At 45.8% G+C, this 18,439-nt stretch overlaps 1 protein-coding gene across 2 annotated transcripts; it reads left to right on the top strand.

Annotated features, from left to right (window-relative positions):
- Positions 1-5,817: 5,817 nt before the first annotated feature.
- Positions 5,818-17,752, top strand: LOC101739865 (cullin-2). Of its 2 annotated transcripts, XM_021346849.3 has the most exons (15): positions 5,819-5,971; positions 10,492-10,574; positions 10,923-11,047; positions 11,147-11,242; positions 11,517-11,610; positions 11,685-11,759; positions 11,869-12,030; positions 12,176-12,329; positions 13,104-13,273; positions 13,659-13,805; positions 13,889-13,996; positions 14,071-14,244; positions 14,454-14,528; positions 14,969-15,133; positions 15,202-17,752. In XM_021346849.3, the coding sequence occupies exons 2-15, from the start codon at positions 10,512-10,514 to the stop codon at positions 15,886-15,888; spliced, it is 2,295 nt and encodes a 764-aa protein (XP_021202524.1). In that variant the 5' UTR covers positions 5,819-5,971; positions 10,492-10,511; the 3' UTR covers positions 15,889-17,752. The 2 variants fall into 2 exon arrangements, with proteins under 2 accessions (XP_021202525.1, XP_021202524.1); XM_021346850.3 differs by lacking the exon at positions 11,685-11,759 and having other exon boundaries at positions 5,818-5,971.
- The last annotated feature ends 687 nt before the right edge of the window (positions 17,753-18,439 follow it).

Here is an 18,439-nt window from a genome sequence, read left to right as displayed (position 1 = left end):
TCAGCGTTTTTTCATTTTCTATGACTATTCCTATTATCTATTTATTTCGATTAATTTTACAGTAAGACGTTTTAAAATATTAATTGAATATAAAACAAGCTGCTGTAATTATTATTGGCAATGAAAATCACATGCTGAAATAAAAGAAACAAATAGAAGTGATGCGTTAAACGAAACCCATTTTTGAAATTTCACCATGACAACATTGCATTTGAAAAAGCGCGGGAAGTGTTGAATTAAGCGGGCGTCTTTTTTTCGGCTAAACTTTTGAAAATTAAATTAATTTAATATTACAGGATCAGTTAAGTTGTAAAGTGTATATATATTAGTAGTATTGATTATTTATAGTTTTAGTTTGTTTTCTTCGCCTGGTAAGTCATCTTATTGTATTATATGTAAATAGTATTTTTTTCTTGGCCTCCATGTTGGAGCCCGAAGACCCTGGAGGGACATCCCTCCAGGTGTCTCATGTAGTTACAATAGATGCTTCGGGAATGGAAACGGAAGGTTCCATTATAGATACAGACTGTTCGGAAAACATTAAATCCGTTAAAAGAAAGAGAATATCAACTAGAAACCAAAAAAAGAGAAGGAATCACAAACATACAGATCTACCAGATTGCCAACTTTCCCCTAATGATATAAAGGATAATGTTATACCTAAAGTACTTGAGTCAGATGATAAAATCACTGAAATCCATCATAATGAGGTTGCTAACTCTAAAAACATTACGAGTAACCCTCGCACTGCTAGGCTGCTTTACCAGGCGTCAGACCCTGCGCCTTATGATGTACATATTCAAAAAATTTTACAACCTAATCAAACTGGATCTATTCATCCAGTACAATTTGGATTCTTTCTAAAAAAAAATTCAATAAAAAGCATTGTAGAGGGAAGCATAAAAAAAATTGGAAGGAATAGGTTGTCATTTCAATTTAAAACATTTCAGGAGGCTAACTCATTTCTAAATCACAAATCTCTTGATGATAATAAATATAAAGCTTTTATTCCGGCCTTCACTATCACCCGCATGGGAATAGTGAGAGGTGTTCCATGTGACTGGGACGAGAAAGATGTTATAGAAAATATAGAGCTTCCGCAGAACTGTGGAAGCATTCTGAAAGTTAGGAGACTAAACAGAAAGGTTTATGACGGCGAGACACCCAAGTTTGTTCCAACTGAGACCGTAGTTTTGACCTTTGATGGGAAGGTGTTACCTCCCAGGGTCTTTATGTGTTTTAACTCCCTACCTGTAGAGCTTTATATTTACCCCACGCTGCAATGCTTTAATTGCTGCCGTTTTGGTCACACCAAAATGCAATGCAGAGGCACTCCAAGGTGTTACAAATGTGGTGACAATCATTCAGGTATAAGTTGCGAGACGGAAAGAGATGATGCTGTGTGTATTTTATGTTCTGGTTCCCATTTCGCAACAGACAAAAAATGCCCGGAGTATGCTAGGCAGAAAGCTATAAAAGAAACAATGGCTAGAAACTCTATATCCTATTCAGAAGCAAGTAAAGTCTATCCACCAGTTTCAAAATCTTATGCTGACATTGTTGCTTCTGCTTCATCAGCCCCTTCGGGTCCAACTATGACTTATTCAAGCCCCTATAATTTAACAAGCCCTTTTAAGAGTCCGACTCAATCATATAAGAAAACAGTATTCTTGAAACCCAAAGCTCGTCCCAGAAATTCTAGTAAGGGATATGATCAAAAAGCGCATGCAGAGCTTATCCAAGATTACAGCAACATTCCTTCCTTTTCTACAGGTTGTCTCAAAAATTACAATGATTTGTCAGAAATAATAACAAAGGATCTCATCATTTCTATAATTCAGTACCTTTCACAATCGAACATAATTAAAATACCGTCCAACGATGCCGTTTCTTCAAAAACTTTTTTAACTAATGGACAGTCAGGACCATCCACGAAACCAGTCTCTGGTGATTCAATGGAATTGCCGGAGTATTAATAGCAAAAAAAGTGACTTAATTTTTTTATTGAATAGTTACAAACCATTTGCAGTCTCTCTTCAAGAGACTTGGCTTCGTCCTGGATTCAATTTTAGAATTCCAGGACATGTCTGTCTTAGAGAAGACAGAACAGATGGGTATGGTGGAGTGGCACTAATTCTTAGGGGAGGTGTGCCCTTTGTCCACTTACCCATCCCTAATCACAGTGATAAATTTTCTATTATTGCTGCTAGTGTAAATAATATCTGTTTTGTAAATATGTATATACCTCACCCTTCCAATGAAGTCTTTGACGATATTCGTAGCATCCTATCTTCCCTCCCGCGCCCTATTTTGGTTATGGGAGATTTCAATGCACAACATTCTATGTGGGGAAGTTCTAAGTCTGATCATTATGGGGCTAGAATCTTAGACATCTTAGATGATAATAATTTATGTCTTTTAAACTCTGGTTGTCCTACTAGAAGAACACAGCCCCATGAAGGTATTAGTGCACCAGATCTTACCCTTTGTAGTCCCTCACTTGCTCCTACATTAAACTGGTGGCCTCTATCGTCTTCATATGGAAGCGATCACTTTCCACTAATGGTATCATTTCCTCAAAAAATTGGTGAAAAGACATCAAAGGCCCCTCCCCGGCTAAAATATAGACTTAAGGATGCCAACTGGTCATTATTTGGAGATAAAGTTCAACAAAATTTATCAACCATACCTCCACTAAATGACAGCAGTAATCATCTTTGTGCTGAAGCTTTTACACGGGCCCTACTACAAGCTGCTGAGGAAGTTTTTCCTATAAAAAACAATAGTGGAAATGGGTATATTCCATCACCTCCTTGGTGGGACAGTGAGTGTTCTGCTGCGATAGCTGAGAGAAAGATAGCTGAAGAAAATTACAGAGAAAATTCTACAACACAAAATTTTAATATTCTTAGTAATCTTATAACTAAAACTCGTAAATTATTAAAACAAAAAAGATTCAATAGCTGGAAATCTTTTTGTGCCTCAATTTCACCAGAAATTTCTCCATCTCAAGTTTGGCAAAATATTCGTAGATTCAGATCCGCTTTCAAACCTCCAAGGTCTCCTTTCATGGATAGTAGTACAGTTGATTTGTTTCTTGACAAATTAGCTCCACCATTTGTCCCATCTATAGATAATATTTCTTCTGACTCACAGCCTTCTCTCCTCTCCCAGCATGATAGTAGCGATTCATTCATTTCCTTTAGCCTTTCAGAACTCAAAGGGGTTCTTTCAAGGCTTAGGGACTCAGCCCCGGGTTGTGATGGAATTCCATATTCTTTTCTTCAAAACCTGAACGACTCCTGCCTTTCTTATTTTCTCAGTTTAATTAATTCAATCTTAACATCAGGTAATATTCCTCCATCATGGAAAATCCATGAAGTTATCCCAATACATAAGCCCAACAAACCCATTAATGATCCATCATCATACAGACCAATTGCATTAGCTTCAGTGATTTCCAAAATTTGCGAGCATCTAGTTAAAAATAGACTAGAATGGTTTATTGAGAGTAAAGGGTTACTATCTCCTAACCAGTTTGGATTTAGGAAAGGTAGGAGTACGATGGATAGTCTCAGCATTTTTATGACAGACATAAGATTGGCATTTTCATACAATAAGTCTGTGTTAGCAGCATTCTTAGATGTGTCTGCAGCCTATGATAATGTCAACCTTTCGGTTCTGAAACAAAAAATGATTAATTTGAATATCCCACAAATTTTCATAAGTTTCATAATCAATCTTCTCTCTGGTAGAATGCTTAAAGTAATATCAGAAGACTCTTATCAATCCCGTATTGTCTGGAAAGGTTTACCCCAGGGCTCCGTTTTAAGTCCCTTACTTTACAATATATATTCTCATGATCTGGAAGCCTCCCTTAGGGGTAAAGTTAACACACTCCAATATGCAGATGATTTACTCCTCTATGTCTCTGGTGATTCTATTGACAACATGTCTGATACTGTCACATATTCTCTTAAGTTGCTAAAAGTTTGGCTTGACAATAACTCTCTAAGCCTTTCAGTTCCTAAAAGTATTATAGTCTTATTTTCACGTATGAGGCTTCCTCCATCAGTGTCTGTATTTTATAATAACATTAGAGTTCCTGTTAAAAGTGAAGCAACATTTCTTGGGGTAATTTTAGACTCAAGACTTACAGGAAGCCCTCATTGCTACTATATAAGTGATAAATGTGAGAAGATTCTAAATATATTGCGTTGCCTCTCTGGAGTTTGGTGGGGAGCCCACCCTTTCTCTCTAAAGCTTTTGTATAATGCCCTAATAAGGAGTATTTTGGACTATGGAACATTTATACTTGAATCCTGTAATGCAGTAGCTCTCCATAAGTTAGACATTATCCAGTCTAAGGCTCTGAGAATAATTGCTGGGGCTATGCGTTCGAGCCCTATTAACGCTTTGCAGGTCGAATGTTCTGAAGCCCCCCTGCACCTCAGACGACAATTTCTTTGTGACCGGTTTCTATTTAGAGCATTCCAAGTTTATAATCATCCTCTTTACACTAAGTTACGGTCTCTGCTGGAATGTATGGATTATCCGTACTGGGCTCATAAATCGCCGCCATGCCTTATTGTTAGTCTCCAAAAGTACTTAGCTCTTCAAGCTCCTACACATAGATCACAATTCCTTCCAATATTTTGTGTTAACTATGATGCCCTAACTTTAAATCCATCTATTATGTTTGATTTCGGCCTAAGTAAACAAGATCTTTCTATCAATGCCAAATTTGTTGATATTATTGACAGTGACAGCCGATGGAAAAATTGTCATTTAATTTTTAGCGATTCCTCCAAACCCGGTCCCGAGGAGTGTGTGGGGGTCGGCATTTTCCATCAACAGTTTGGCATTGTTCAGAAAATAAAATTGCCTCCAGAGACTTCAGTATTTACTGGAGAATGTTTTGGTCTTCTGAAGTCTCTGGAGTACATTTTAATGATGAAGCTTAAAAAGTCAATAATTTTAACTGACGCTAAAAGTGCCCTCCAAGCCTCGGAACGTTTTCCTTTTAACAGTAACCGAAATAATCATCCTGTGATTATTGCATGTCGTGATTTATTGTATCAATGTTGCATCAAAAATTACACAGTTTCCTTTGCTTGGATTCCGGGGCATTCGGGTATCTTTGGCAATGCCAAGGCCGATAGCCTTGCCAAAGCTGCGGTCAATGATGGAGATTTGGTTCCGTACAAAAACTTTTGTTGTGATTTAGCTCTGCTTCCTAAATTCCAGTTATTGAATTCTTGGACTCACATTTGGCGTTCTTCAAGACAGACTAAATTACAGCACGATCCAGGTGGATATACCTCCTAAACCGTGGTTTTCAAATCTGACGTTTGGTAAAGCTATCACATCGACCCTTATTCGCATGAAGCTGGGCCATGCATGCATTCCCTTGCATTTGGCAAGGGAATGCACCTTTTGCCTAGTGATATATGTGAGTGTGGCAATGACGTTGGGGATTTTAATCATATATTCTTTGCCTGTCCTCGAAATGACCGTTCCGCTTTTATTTCCTCACTTTTGTCCATTAAAATTCCTTTTCCTACTTCAATTTCTATCCTTTTATCTAATATCAATATTGATGTATATAGAATATTAGCTAGTTTCATTTTTCATAATAATATAAAATTGTAACCATTTATGTACTTAGTTTATATAATATATATACCTGATCCTTTTTCCAAATTCCGTTCCAATTTCAAATCCAAAAAATAAATCCATTAACACACTTCCTAACCTTTTTGCGTGGCTGACGCACAAACCGTGCAGGCCAAGAAATGGGAGAAAAAAAAAAAAAAAAAAACATTGCATTTGCGCCAGAGACGTCAATGTCAAAAATAAGCCTGACAAAGAATTACGGACGAAATAATATAATTTGTACATAAAATATAAACAAAATATTCAACAGGCCATTAAAACTTCGCATAGGAAATTAATTCACGAAAAGTATATTGTAAGTACCTTTCCTTTGGATTATAAATATTAACTTTGATTTGCACATCTGTCATTGCAATAAGTACATACATCGAGATTGATTATTTTGGTTTTTAATGCTGAGTAATTCTACGTCGGGAGCCGGGCATTGGCATACAGACACCTTTGTCACATTGCCAAACAAATATATGATCGTGCAAAGTACGCATTTTACGTATTTAAAAGAAATCAAAATTGTTTCAACCCATTTAAATAAGTTAACCCCATTTGCCATCTATTCTTTTGAATCTATACGAATAATTTGCATAATTAGACAGCAACATTCGTCTATCAAGAATCAGTTCTATATTATTGAAGAAGACTTGCAGATTTTGTAAACATAGAACATAAGGACTTGGCACATAACACAGCTTATTGTAGTCCATTTCGTGTTAAGTAGATCAAAACAGCAAACGGTATTAAACCACGCATACAATTCAGGTATACAGCCCAATAGAATACATAAAATGAGAATTGCTTAATATTTACACTTAGGAAAACATAATGAGGTGACAAATACCTAATCCTCCATATTCGGATCATGATTTGCCAAAAATAATAAAGAATAATTGGACATGTATTATAAATATCCCCTTGTGACTAATAAGACCTTCCCTTGCTTTAGATCACAAGCTAAATAAAATATGAATGTACTTAGTGTTTATGCTCAAGCGTAGCTCCATCCATCATAACGGAACTGGTCCTTTACACCACCTAATTTATAGCAACGGTCAACCCACTGCAAAATAGATTTTGAGATTAGTCATAATGAATCTGGCCGAACAAAGTAAATAGAATAATTTGGGTAATAACCTGAAAAAGTTCTCAACTCTTCTCTTCACTGTTAGACACATAGACACAATATTCCAACAAAAATACTTGCTGTGTAAAAGATCTTCCTTTTTAAAATTTCTAGTATCAAACTGATATAACTTAAAAATAAACTGAATATTTTGATAATTGTAATTGCGATTTGATTCACATAATATGTATGTTTTATGGGATAGATGGGTATAGCAAATGTGGTTGCTCTAGTGTGTAGAAGCTACTAGATCCCACAGACACAACAAAATGGATACCTCTGCTACCTAAGTCTAACCTAACTGCTTTTTTAAATAATCCTCCACAAGCATTTTTTTTTTATTTATTATTTATTTAATATATTTTGTACACACAGCTGTTAGAAAAGACACGTCAATAAGGATACAGAGTACAAGGGCACTACTTATTTCATGCTGAAATCTCTTCCAGTAGGCCCGCAAAAGGAAAGAAGAATTAGGAACACAAACCTAGTGCATACAGTAAACATTACATATAATAATATATACATATTACAAGATACAAAACAATATATATGCATACAAATACACACACACACACACACATGCATATATATAACATACACACATATACTTACTTTATATTATAATACATTATACAAATATATATAATTTATTTAAGATGGTAAGGATAAATAATGTTCCTTAACAGATTTCTTGAACGCTGCTATGGTTTTGCACGCTCGTATGCTTGGAGGGAGGGAATTCCAAAGTATAACTGCTTGTACAGAAAACGATTTTGCGTAAGCATGTGTTTTATGAACAGGGCAATTGAGGAGAGTTTTAATGTGGGTTCTACAAGGAGCAATGGAGGGACGGGCATAGGTAAAGCGATCACGTAAATATTGTGGGTAGTTAGGATTATGTAGGATATTAAATAGGAAGCACAACATTCTAGTATTTCTGCGGAAACGGACTGGGAGCCACTTGAGCTTTTTGCGAAATTCAGAAATAGAATTCAGAATTTTTTGAGACCAAAAATAAAACGGATGCACAAATTTTGCAAACGCTCAAGCTTATTGAGAAGCTCCTCAGTGACATCCAAGTAGCAAGCATCAGCGTAGTCCAAAATGGGTAAAATGAGACTTTGGACAAGAGAAATTTTAGTTTCCAAAGGCAAAAAATATTGGAGACATTTGAGTGAATGGAATGTAAAGTTAACTTTACTGCTAACATTGTTAACCTGCTCATTCCAGCTTAAGAAAGAGTTAAAGGTAACGCCAAGGTTTTTAACAGTTTCACTAAAGACAATTGGTTGGCCATTCAATATGAGAGATCCAATTGCAGAATGATTTAATGCACGAATAGCATATCTACTACCAATTATGATGGCCTGTGTTTTGTTGGCATTGAGTAAGAGTCCATGAGACGTTGCCCATTCATGAATGTTTTCCAAATCACAATTAACATCCTTGATTGCTCCATCAATTTCACTAGGTGCGCAGTGATGGTAAATTTGCAAATCATCTGCATAAAGATGAAAATTTGAGGATATCAAAGTAGTGACTGTGTTAATAAACACTGAGAAAAGAAGCGGAGAGAGAACACCACCCTGAGGCACGCCAGCATCAACAGCAACCCAGTCTGAGAAGGATTCATTTTGACGTGTGCGTTGTGAACGGCCCCGAAGATATGAATCAAACCACCTTAGGGCAGAAGTAGTAATGTTTTCGCGGAGCAGCGCCGCGTCCTCGTTGCAAAAATAGGACCGGACTTGTCGCTTCCGACCGTCGTGGCTGCGATGCTCGGCAGCGATGAGTCCTGGCAGGCGATGCTCGACTTCTGCGAGTCCACCATCTCGCAGAAGGAGGCGGCGGAACGGGAGAGGGAGAACTCTTCCTCCCTCTCGGCGCCGTGCCGCCGCCGTCGAGCCGGGGGTCGGAGGAGGGCGTTTGTCCAGCTCCGGCCCCTATGAGGAGGCAGTCTCCTCCCGGTGATGGTCACGGGGCGACCTAAGGGGGCTGAGACTGCGCCGCACGCTACCGTCACTCTAGCGCGCTGGCACCAGGAGGACGGGACGATGCGTCGGCGGCTGCGGACTGCGATGCGGTCCGCATTTTCGTCGTCGCTGTCGTCGCCGAACATACTGTGGAAGAGCAACCCGGTCGGCGGTGTATCGCGTTCCGACCCGGCAGGCTGGTTCTGGCCCAGCGGGGTATCCCGGAACACCAGCGGCATCGCCCGGGCGGCCTGAAGGGCCGCCGTACCGCGGAGACTGACGTCGTTGGTCGTCGACTATCGCCTCGACGACCCGTCGGTCGGGCGTCCTCGGGGTGGCGCCGCGTGTCTGGTTGTAGTGTTGACCGCGGGAACCCCCCTACTCTGACCGGGTTTTGACCCCGGACGGAGATCGGACGCCGGGTGTAAGAGTGCAGGGGAGTCGTTTAGTGGGTGGGCCTTAAATTCCTTGGGCCCGCGGTCTGCTCTCAACACCTGCAGATCGTTGAGTCTCACATACCCCGCGCGCCCCCTAGGCGCGGGGACCTCGTAGGAGGTTCGGCCCTCGGCCCGGAAAAAAAAAAAAAAAAAAAGAAGTAGTAATGTTATGGGATCGAAGAATACCGAGCAGGATATCGAGATCCACGCAGTTGAATGCGTTACTGAAGTCAAGTAGTACAAGAATGGTTAGGGATTGGTTTTCAATTGCCCATCGAATGTCATCTGTCACTTTCAGCAACGCAGACACCGTGCTGTGTCCCGATCGGAAACCTGATTGAAAGTTGAAGAAAGCATGTTGCAATCGTTACAACTTGACCTTTGTGATTGAGGTCTCAATTGTTCTAGGATAATGATGTTGAAGCAGAAACAAAGATTAGTTAGAATAAAAATGCTATATTCATTTAGTATTAAAATATTTGTCTCCATGAACTCAATACAAAAACTCATTTTGAATTCATACAATAATAAGAAGAATTTTAATTGAATTTGGTTTGGAATTGTTGAAAAACCTAGTTAATATTAGCAAACAAACATTTAATCAGTAAATATCATGGTCATACTGCTACATGACCACCTGACTCACAACCGACTGAGGAATGTCAATACCAGGATATCATGCCCCGGGCGCTACACACAAAGGGGCATCGAATTGTCTGCAAAACCAATAAATGCTGTGTAATGTTTATTTTTATTATAATTGATTTCTGGAAAATATATTTGAAATAGTATAGTATAGTATAGTACCAATGAAATATCACAAATGTTAATTCCTAAAACAAGAAAAGGAAAAAAAAAGGAACATTGATATTCTAAAGCAAACTTTTTATTGTTTTATAACTCTGTGTTTTTCAAATATTACTTTATAAATATATAAAATAATTAACAGGTATCTTTAAACTAATTATAGATCATCATATACATACATTTCAAAATCTAGTCTTGTTTCCTCAACTACATTTTTGTCTCAAATTTAAAGCTTAGCTTGAGCCTATGACTTTATCTATTTAACTTTATTTATTGGTTAATTTGCGAGTATATTTTACATATAATATTATGTGGTTTTCGAAGGGGTGGGGTAGTCGCTGGGAACCACTTACTATACAATTAAGTGTTCATATTTGTAGGGTAAGATATTCACGAGGCACACCCCCATCACCTGTGACCTCCACTCCACCTACTCGTTTACTGGCCTTAAATAATTGTATGGTTACGTGTTTTCCAGGTATGTGTAAATAGTTCGTGATGATGTCGCTAAAGCCGAGGCACGTGGACTTCCAGGAGACATGGGCCAACCTCAAAGAGACCGTGAGTCGTCAACGCAACCTGTTCATTCACAACATACGAGGTACAAGGGATCCCCTTACAGAGCGTATTAAACTTGGGGTCGATAACCGTACCCAGGTGACGCCCTAAGGCCGCACTCGGGAGAGACCGCAGTCACGTTGCTGTCCGTCTTCGAGTTGAGGAATGGTTCTCTTGCACCCCGTGTGTGATGCGAGCTCAGAGTCATATTTCTTTCTGATACCCGAATAGAACAAGTCACAGAAAACTGACTCGCGCATACAATAGCATTCAGATAGTCGCGCCATTCCGCCGAGAGACGCGACGCCCCACTACCGTGCCGCCCGCTCTACATGTGTTTGTGTGCGCCAGGTTGCGGGGGTGGTGGGGCTGAAGGCCGTGGACCGCATCGTGTGGAACACCCGCTTCTCTGACGTGTACGCGCTGTGCGTCGCTCACCCCGAGCCCCTGGCGGACCGGCTCTACGACGAGACCAGGTACCTACCCGCTACTCGCTGTGTCGCTGTGTGCTCGTCCTAACCAACGAGGACTGCGTCTGGTCGATCTAATGTTGTGCTCGCTTGTTACGTTTGTAGGAACTTCTTAGAGGAGCACGTGGCAAGTCTGCTGGAGAGAGTTCGAGGCTCCACCACCCTCGAGCAGTCCGACCACAACGATGGACTACTGGACAGGTAAGGGGCCACACGCAGACGGACATGCATGTATAGCGCATACATTCACTTTAAATCAACAGTCTCAGGGACACATGATTTCTTGACTGCTCTCTCACTTCGAAAACTCAACTGCATTGTTTGCTTTCATTGTAACCGTTGAATATAGACGGGTTAACGCTTCCCGTCCACCCGGTGCGGAGTAGTTACCGGAGCCCGCGGACATCACGACGTTAACGTTCGCGTTCATAGTCTCACTGGTTGTATATATTGTAATGTGTGCGGTTGTGCGCAGGTACGTGTCGGCGTGGCGCGAGTACAGCCAGGGCGTGGCCTACCTCAACAGCCTCTACTCCTACCTCAACCTGCAGCACGTCAAGCGACAGAAGGTACGTGGACGCGGCCGCGAGGCTCCGTGCCTCCCGCTGGGGACGCACTCGCATCGTAACGTTTGTGTGCGCAGGTCTCCGACGCGGAGATCATATACGGCACGTCGGCCACGGTGAGCTGTCCCGAGCAAGACGCGCGACAACTGGAGGTGAGTGGGGCCGCGCCGGGACTCGCCGGGGCCGCGCCGGGTCCGCGCCGGGACGCGCCGGGACCGCGCCGGGACGCGCCGGGTACAGAGACGGACTCGCCTGTTGCAGGTGGGCGAGCTGGGCCTGGACATCTGGGAGCGCGTGCTGGTGCGGCCGCTGTCCGCCGCCCTCACGGCGCGCATCGTCAGCGCGCTGCACGCCGCCCGGGACGCGCCGCCCGACCCGCGCCACGCCGACATCATCCGACAAGCCATACAGAGCACCGTGCACGTATGTACACCGCCACCCCACCAGCACTCCACCAGCACTCCGCCTCGGTACAGTCGCGTGCAGTGCAGTTGATAAAATATGTAGCTGAAAAATTAAACAACAAATTATTATAAAATAGTTTAAAAAAAAACTTGAATGAATGCAGGTCCGCAGTTTTCGCGTCCGGTCTCCACTCGCGCTGTACGAGCAGCTCGTGCTGGAGCCGTTCCTCCAGGCGGCCGGCGAGCAGCACGCCAGGACGGCGGCCCACTTACTGCAGGAGGGGGACGTCGCACATTACATGAAGCACGTTCTCGCAGGTACATACAAAATGTACTCACATCTCTGCTCTATGTACTGACTCTACCGCGCGAGCGACGACGCCGAGTCACTGACCTCTGCAAGTTTTAATAATGAATAGTAATTCTTTAGAGTAATATTATTATTTAGAAGTACATACATATATAAGTTAATTTAGCGTAGTAGTGTAATTGCAGACAATAGGTGTGTAGTAATTACAGGTAAGAAGTGAAGTACGACTTTACAATATTAAATTGTTAATTTTCTGCGCCCCTGATTCCGGGGCGATCCTCTAATTCTGTTCCTTGTTACTTGTATATGTAAATATAAATCTATCTTAATCCTTTTATTCGTTACTTCAAAAATATTATAATTAGAAACCGCAACTTCCACCACGTCACCAATCATCCTGCAGGCAGCACAGTACAGTACAATGGTTGTGCAGTACCACACAGTGGCAGTACAGTGCAGTAGAGTACAGTGGGTGTGCAGTACAGTACAGTGGGTGTGCAGTACAGTACAGTACAGTACAGTGGGTGTGCAGTAGAGTACAGTGGGTGTGCAGTACAGTACAGTGGGTGTGCAGTACAGTACAGTACAGTACAGTGGGTGTGCAGTAGAGTACAGTGGGTGTGCAGTACAGTACAGTGGGTGTGCAGTACAGTACAGTACAGTACAGTACAGTGGGTGTGCAGTACAGCACAGTGGCTGTGCAGTACAGTACAGTACAGTGGGTGTGCAGTACAGTACAGTGGGCGTGCAGTATAGAGTACAGCAGGTCGTGTCGTGTGCAGGGCTGGAGCGCGAGGTGTCGCTGGCGCAGCGCTACCTGCCGGCGTCGTCCCGCGAGGCGGTCCGCGCGTGCTACGAGCGCGCCGCGGTGGCCGCGCACCTGCCCGCGCTGCACGCCGACGTGGACCGCCTGCTGGCCGAGGCGAGCGCCGACGACGACGACGCGCCCCAGGTACGTGTGCCCGTGTACATGTACCTACATGTTATGTTCATAAATGTTCACGGGAAAAACGTTTCATAAATATGTCTTTGGTTAGAAATCAAATTCATTGCTTTACGCAGACCCAGCAACAGTAATTTTACCTCCGATTTGCAGAATAATTGATCTCTTGGAAGAGTACATAATTCAACTTTCATATAAATATGCTCTTGCAGACGCTTCATTTCCATTTGAAAACGTTCACAAGAAACTTTCGCAACTAAAAGAGTTACACTTTACCAATTGAACATAATTAGTAACAGATACATAACTAGTGGTTAGAAATTGCCCAGCAACACGTTCAGCGCTGGGGCTGGGCGGAGCGCACTTAGAATAACAAATCTGTGGTGACGAGCAGCGCCGCGAGGACTTGTCCCGCATGTACCAGCTGGTGCGGCCCCTGGGCCCGGCGGCGCTGCGGCCGCTGGTGGACGCCGCGCTGGCGCACGCGCAGGCCCACGGACACGCGCTGCTCTCCAGCGCGCTGCAGCACCACAAGGACGAGGTCAGTGGGCGCCGCGGCCGGACCCGTGCAGGGCTCAGTCTAACAGTCCGCTCGGCCCCTTTGCATAACAGTTTGTGTTGAAGGTACACATACACTTCGTGGAGGCCATACTGACGCTGCACGGCAAGTACAGCAAGCTGTTCAACGAGGTCTTCGGGGGAGCTCAGGCGTTCATGGGCGCGCTGGACAAGGTACCTACCTGCACGTGGGGGGAGGGGGGGTCGTGTTGCGATGGGCCCCGGTGACGCTCGCGTGTGTGGTGCAGGCCTGCAGCGCCGTGGTGAACAGCCGCAGCGGCGAGGAGGCGTGCCGCGCGCCGGAGCTGGTGGCGCGGTACTGCGACTGGGTGCTCCGCCGCCGCCCCGCCGCCGCGCCCCTCACCGACGTCGACGACAAGCTCACCGCCGCCATCGTCGTCTTCAAGTACATCGACGACAAGGTACTGCGCGGCCGAACCGACCAGACGTATGTAAGGGGGGGTCGGGCGAGGGGGCCGCTCCGGACACCTCCATCTTCAGTGCTTATCCACAATTAAGTCTTCCAATAGAATTTACATCTCTTATCCATTTTTAAATGAAATCCCACAAACACCTCGCCCGCCCCCGCCCCCCGGCGGCGACTGACCGAGTGCGCGGCTCGTTGTTGCAGGACATCTTCCAGAAGCACTACGCCCGCGCGCTGGCCCGCAGGCTCATCCACCAGCTCTCCTACTCCATGGAGCAGGTACGTGCCCCCGCACGCATACTCACACGCACGAGATCGTGCGTCGTGACGTCACTTCCACATGTAGACATGCCCAAAACACTATTTAGACATTTTAAACATACATTTATTTCATTTCCTCATAAGTGATCATGGATACTTGCCGGCATCTTAGATATTTTAATAGATGCAACTCACATTAGTTCCTGAGATGTCCCAGGTGCACCAGCTCGGGAATGCTCAAACCAACATTCGTTTGAGCACTCCCGGGCTTGGTCAGCACCTTGGTCAGCAAAGTGCAACAAGTGCATCTTATTAAACTGATTTTAAACATTCTGAATGTGTTCACGGATGTTCATTAATGATACTTAATGATACCCACGCACATAAGCGCATCTACCGCTCTAGCCGTGGGAAGACTCATCCACGCGTCTGTGGGTCCTTGACCCGGCGTGTTGCAGGAGGAGTCGATGATCAACCGTCTGAAGGCGGCGTGCGGCTACGAGTTCACCAACAAGCTGCACCGCATGTTCACCGACGTGGCCGTGTCCGCCGACCTCAACGCCAAATTCCAGCAGTACCTGCGGGACAACGACCTCACGCTCAACACGGGCTTCTTCATCCAGGTGAGTGCGGGGGGGGCCGAGCGCCCGCGGGCCGCGCCGCCCCGATACATCCGCAGTGCTGTGTGCAGGTGCTGCAGGCGGGCGCGTGGCCGCTGGGGGGCCCCACGGCTCCGCTGGCGCCGCCCGCCGCGCTGGAGCGCCCGGCGGGGCTGTTCGAGCAGTTCTACCGCAGCGCCTTCAGCGGGCGGCGGCTGGCCTGGCTGCACCACCTGTGCACGGGCGAGCTGCGCGTGCGCTACACCCCGCGCGTGTACCACCTCACGGCCAGCACGCCGCAGTGCGCGCTGCTGCTGTCGCTGGAGCGCCGCGACGCCACCACGCTGTCCGAGGCGCGCGCCGCCGCCGTGCTGCCCGAGGACTCCTGGGAGCGCCACGTGCGCCCGCTGCTGGACATCGGCCTGCTGCTGCCGGGCGCCGACCCCGACGAGCTGCTGCTCAACCTGTCCTTCTCGTGCAAGCGCTCCAAGCTGCGGCTGTGCGCGTCCCCGGGCCACGGCGCCGCCGCCTCGCCCCCCGACCCGCCGCAGCACCGCGACGACGACCGCAAGATGTACCTGCAGGCCGCCATCGTGCGCATCATGAAGCAGCGCAAGGTGCTGCGCCACACGGAGCTCATCCAGGAGGTGGTGCAGCAGGCGCGGGGCTCCTTCGCGCCCTCCGTCGCCATCATCAAGAAGTGCATCGAGGCGCTCATCGACAAGCAGTACCTGGAGCGCGCGCCGGGGGCCCTGGACACCTACTCCTACCTGGCCTGAGGGCGCCGCCGACGTTTCATACCTAGGCGCGGCGAAATATTTTTGTTTTTATTTTTATTTATCGGTCTCGGAGGTTTGTAAAAACTGTAGAACGTCTCGTCTGAGCTCGTCCCCTCGCAGTCCCGCGGAGGGAGCCGAGACGTCGTCACGAGTCTAGTTTTGTATCGAGTAAATGAGTCGCCGTAAATATCCACCCGGTACACACACACTCACACGTACACATGCACGCACACACACCCACGCACTTGCACAAACACGCACACATGCACAACCACACACACGCACACATGAACAATCACACACACGTGCACGCGCGCACACACTCACCCACACATATGCATGCACACGTACACACTCACACACGTACACATGCACGCACACACACACACACATGCAGGCACACACACCTTGCACACGTACACATGCAGGCACACACACACACACACATATGCATGCACACGTACACACTCACACACGTACACATGCACGCACACACACACACACATGCAGGCACACACACCTTGCACACGTACACATGCAGGCACACACACACACACACACACACTTACACACGCAGGCACACACACACACACACACACACACACACTTACACACGTACACATGCACGCACACATGCACGCACACACACGCAAACATGCAGGCACACACACACACACACACACTTGCACACGTACACATGCAGGCACACACACGCACTCACACACACACACACACACACGTGCTCACAAGCCTGTATCCTCCTGGGCCGTGTAGTTTCTCGTGTTCAGTCGCGGGCCCTCGTTGCTCTGCACAGTGCACTCTCCGCGCCGCCGGACTGTGGACGTGTCGGGCGGCGACTCCGCGGGAGGACGTCCCGATTGTTATCGATTCTAATAAAAATCTTGATAAATAAGAAATAAATACGGATATCGGACAAAGTATGGTCGGATTCAGTTGTTGCCCACGGTCTCCTCGGGCGCGGCTTGCACCAGCAGACAAGTAGAGATCATCACGTAACGAAAAGCGTTACGCCTCCCCCGTGCGACCGTCTCCCTCTCTCCCTCTCTCTCTCTGTCTCTCTATTGAACGAGTGTGGTGTGCGTGCGGCGGACGCGCGGTCTCGATTGTATAATATGATATCATTTTACCAATAAATAAATATTTTTGCTAAAACACTACCGGGTACATATTTGGTAAGGAGCACCGTCCCCGGCGCGGCCCCTGGACCGCACGCGGCTCGCTCGTCGCGTTCAGTCCAGGGTTCGTTGACACGTGACGTCACGGCGCAGTACATTGCGCGCCCCGGCCCGGCCTGCACCGTATTTAATAGGAAAAGTTGTAGCGCCGTGCAGACGACGCGCAGACTCGTGAAACCGATCGATGAACGTTAGTTGTTTGAACACAAAGTGTAGAGTGTATGTAGCCCACGGACAGAGACGGCCGGCGCGAACCCACGTGGCGTCAGCTATGTTTTATAAATTAGTGTATTTAAATATATATTAATAGTTTTGGTAACAAATTGATTCAAAAAACACATAAAAAACTTGTTATTTTGTAATTAAAGATTATTTTAGATATTTAAGTTTTATTATTACTTGTCTGTGTGTCACGCGGAGGATGATGTGGGCGAAAATATAATTTTACGTAACGCTTCCGAACGTACGAAACGGTGCACTTATCATCAGACGAGCGGTTTATTCGCAAAATATTGTTGAAAATTGTTGGTTTATTGATGGGTCACGCGGTGCCCGCGGTGCAGTGCGCAGTGCGGCCGCGCGTGACCACTTCCCGAACGTGCTAACAATACTTAGATAATGTAAATTAGAATAAATAATGGTTTATTAATAAACAGTGTACAAATACACACCGGGAGTGTTTTATTGGGTCCCCGCTCGCCGCCGGCACGAGACAGTCACATACTGAACCCGCAATGTACTGTGCACTAGTGGGCGGGGCGTGAGACACGGTCGCCCCACCCGCTGTCTGATCACGTCGCGTCTCCATCGTTAGTGGCGGGGGCAGCCCCTGCCGGATGGGACAGCTGCGCCGTGGGGTCCAAACCTTAGATAATTTACCGGGAAATATGGACGTTCATGTTTCCTAGAGCTTGTTGGGATCATGTGAGTACGTGGTGCGCTAGACGTTCTCACGACCCGCCCGCCATGAAGCTGTTACCGGAGCCCGCGGACATCTACGTCGACTCCACCTCGAGACAAGAATGAAGTTTTTTTTTATTGCTCTTGTAGGCAGACGAGCATACGGCCCACTTGATGGTGAGTGGTTACCGTCGCCCATGGACTTCGGCAATGCCAGGGGCAGAGCCAAGCCGCTGCCTACCGCAGTCTTAATTGTATTGTATAAATTTATAGTCCTATCATTCAGAAGGGTCCGACTGCTGCGCGACAAGATCGTAGGACCGACCCGCGCGGGCACACAGCACTCCCCGCCTAGTGGTACCTAATCTAAACTGTTCTTAAAGCAGATCGTGATGCAGGTTTGTACTAAACAGCTTCTATTGTACATACTGTAACAGTATTTGTTACACCCACCG

The sequence above is a fragment of the Bombyx mori genome, chromosome 23 (genome assembly GCF_030269925.1).
Source record: "Bombyx mori chromosome 23, ASM3026992v2".
Taxonomy (NCBI): domain Eukaryota; kingdom Metazoa; phylum Arthropoda; class Insecta; order Lepidoptera; family Bombycidae; genus Bombyx; species Bombyx mori.
Note: the sequence above shows the minus strand (reverse complement) of the source record. Positions and strands in the feature narration are given on the sequence as shown.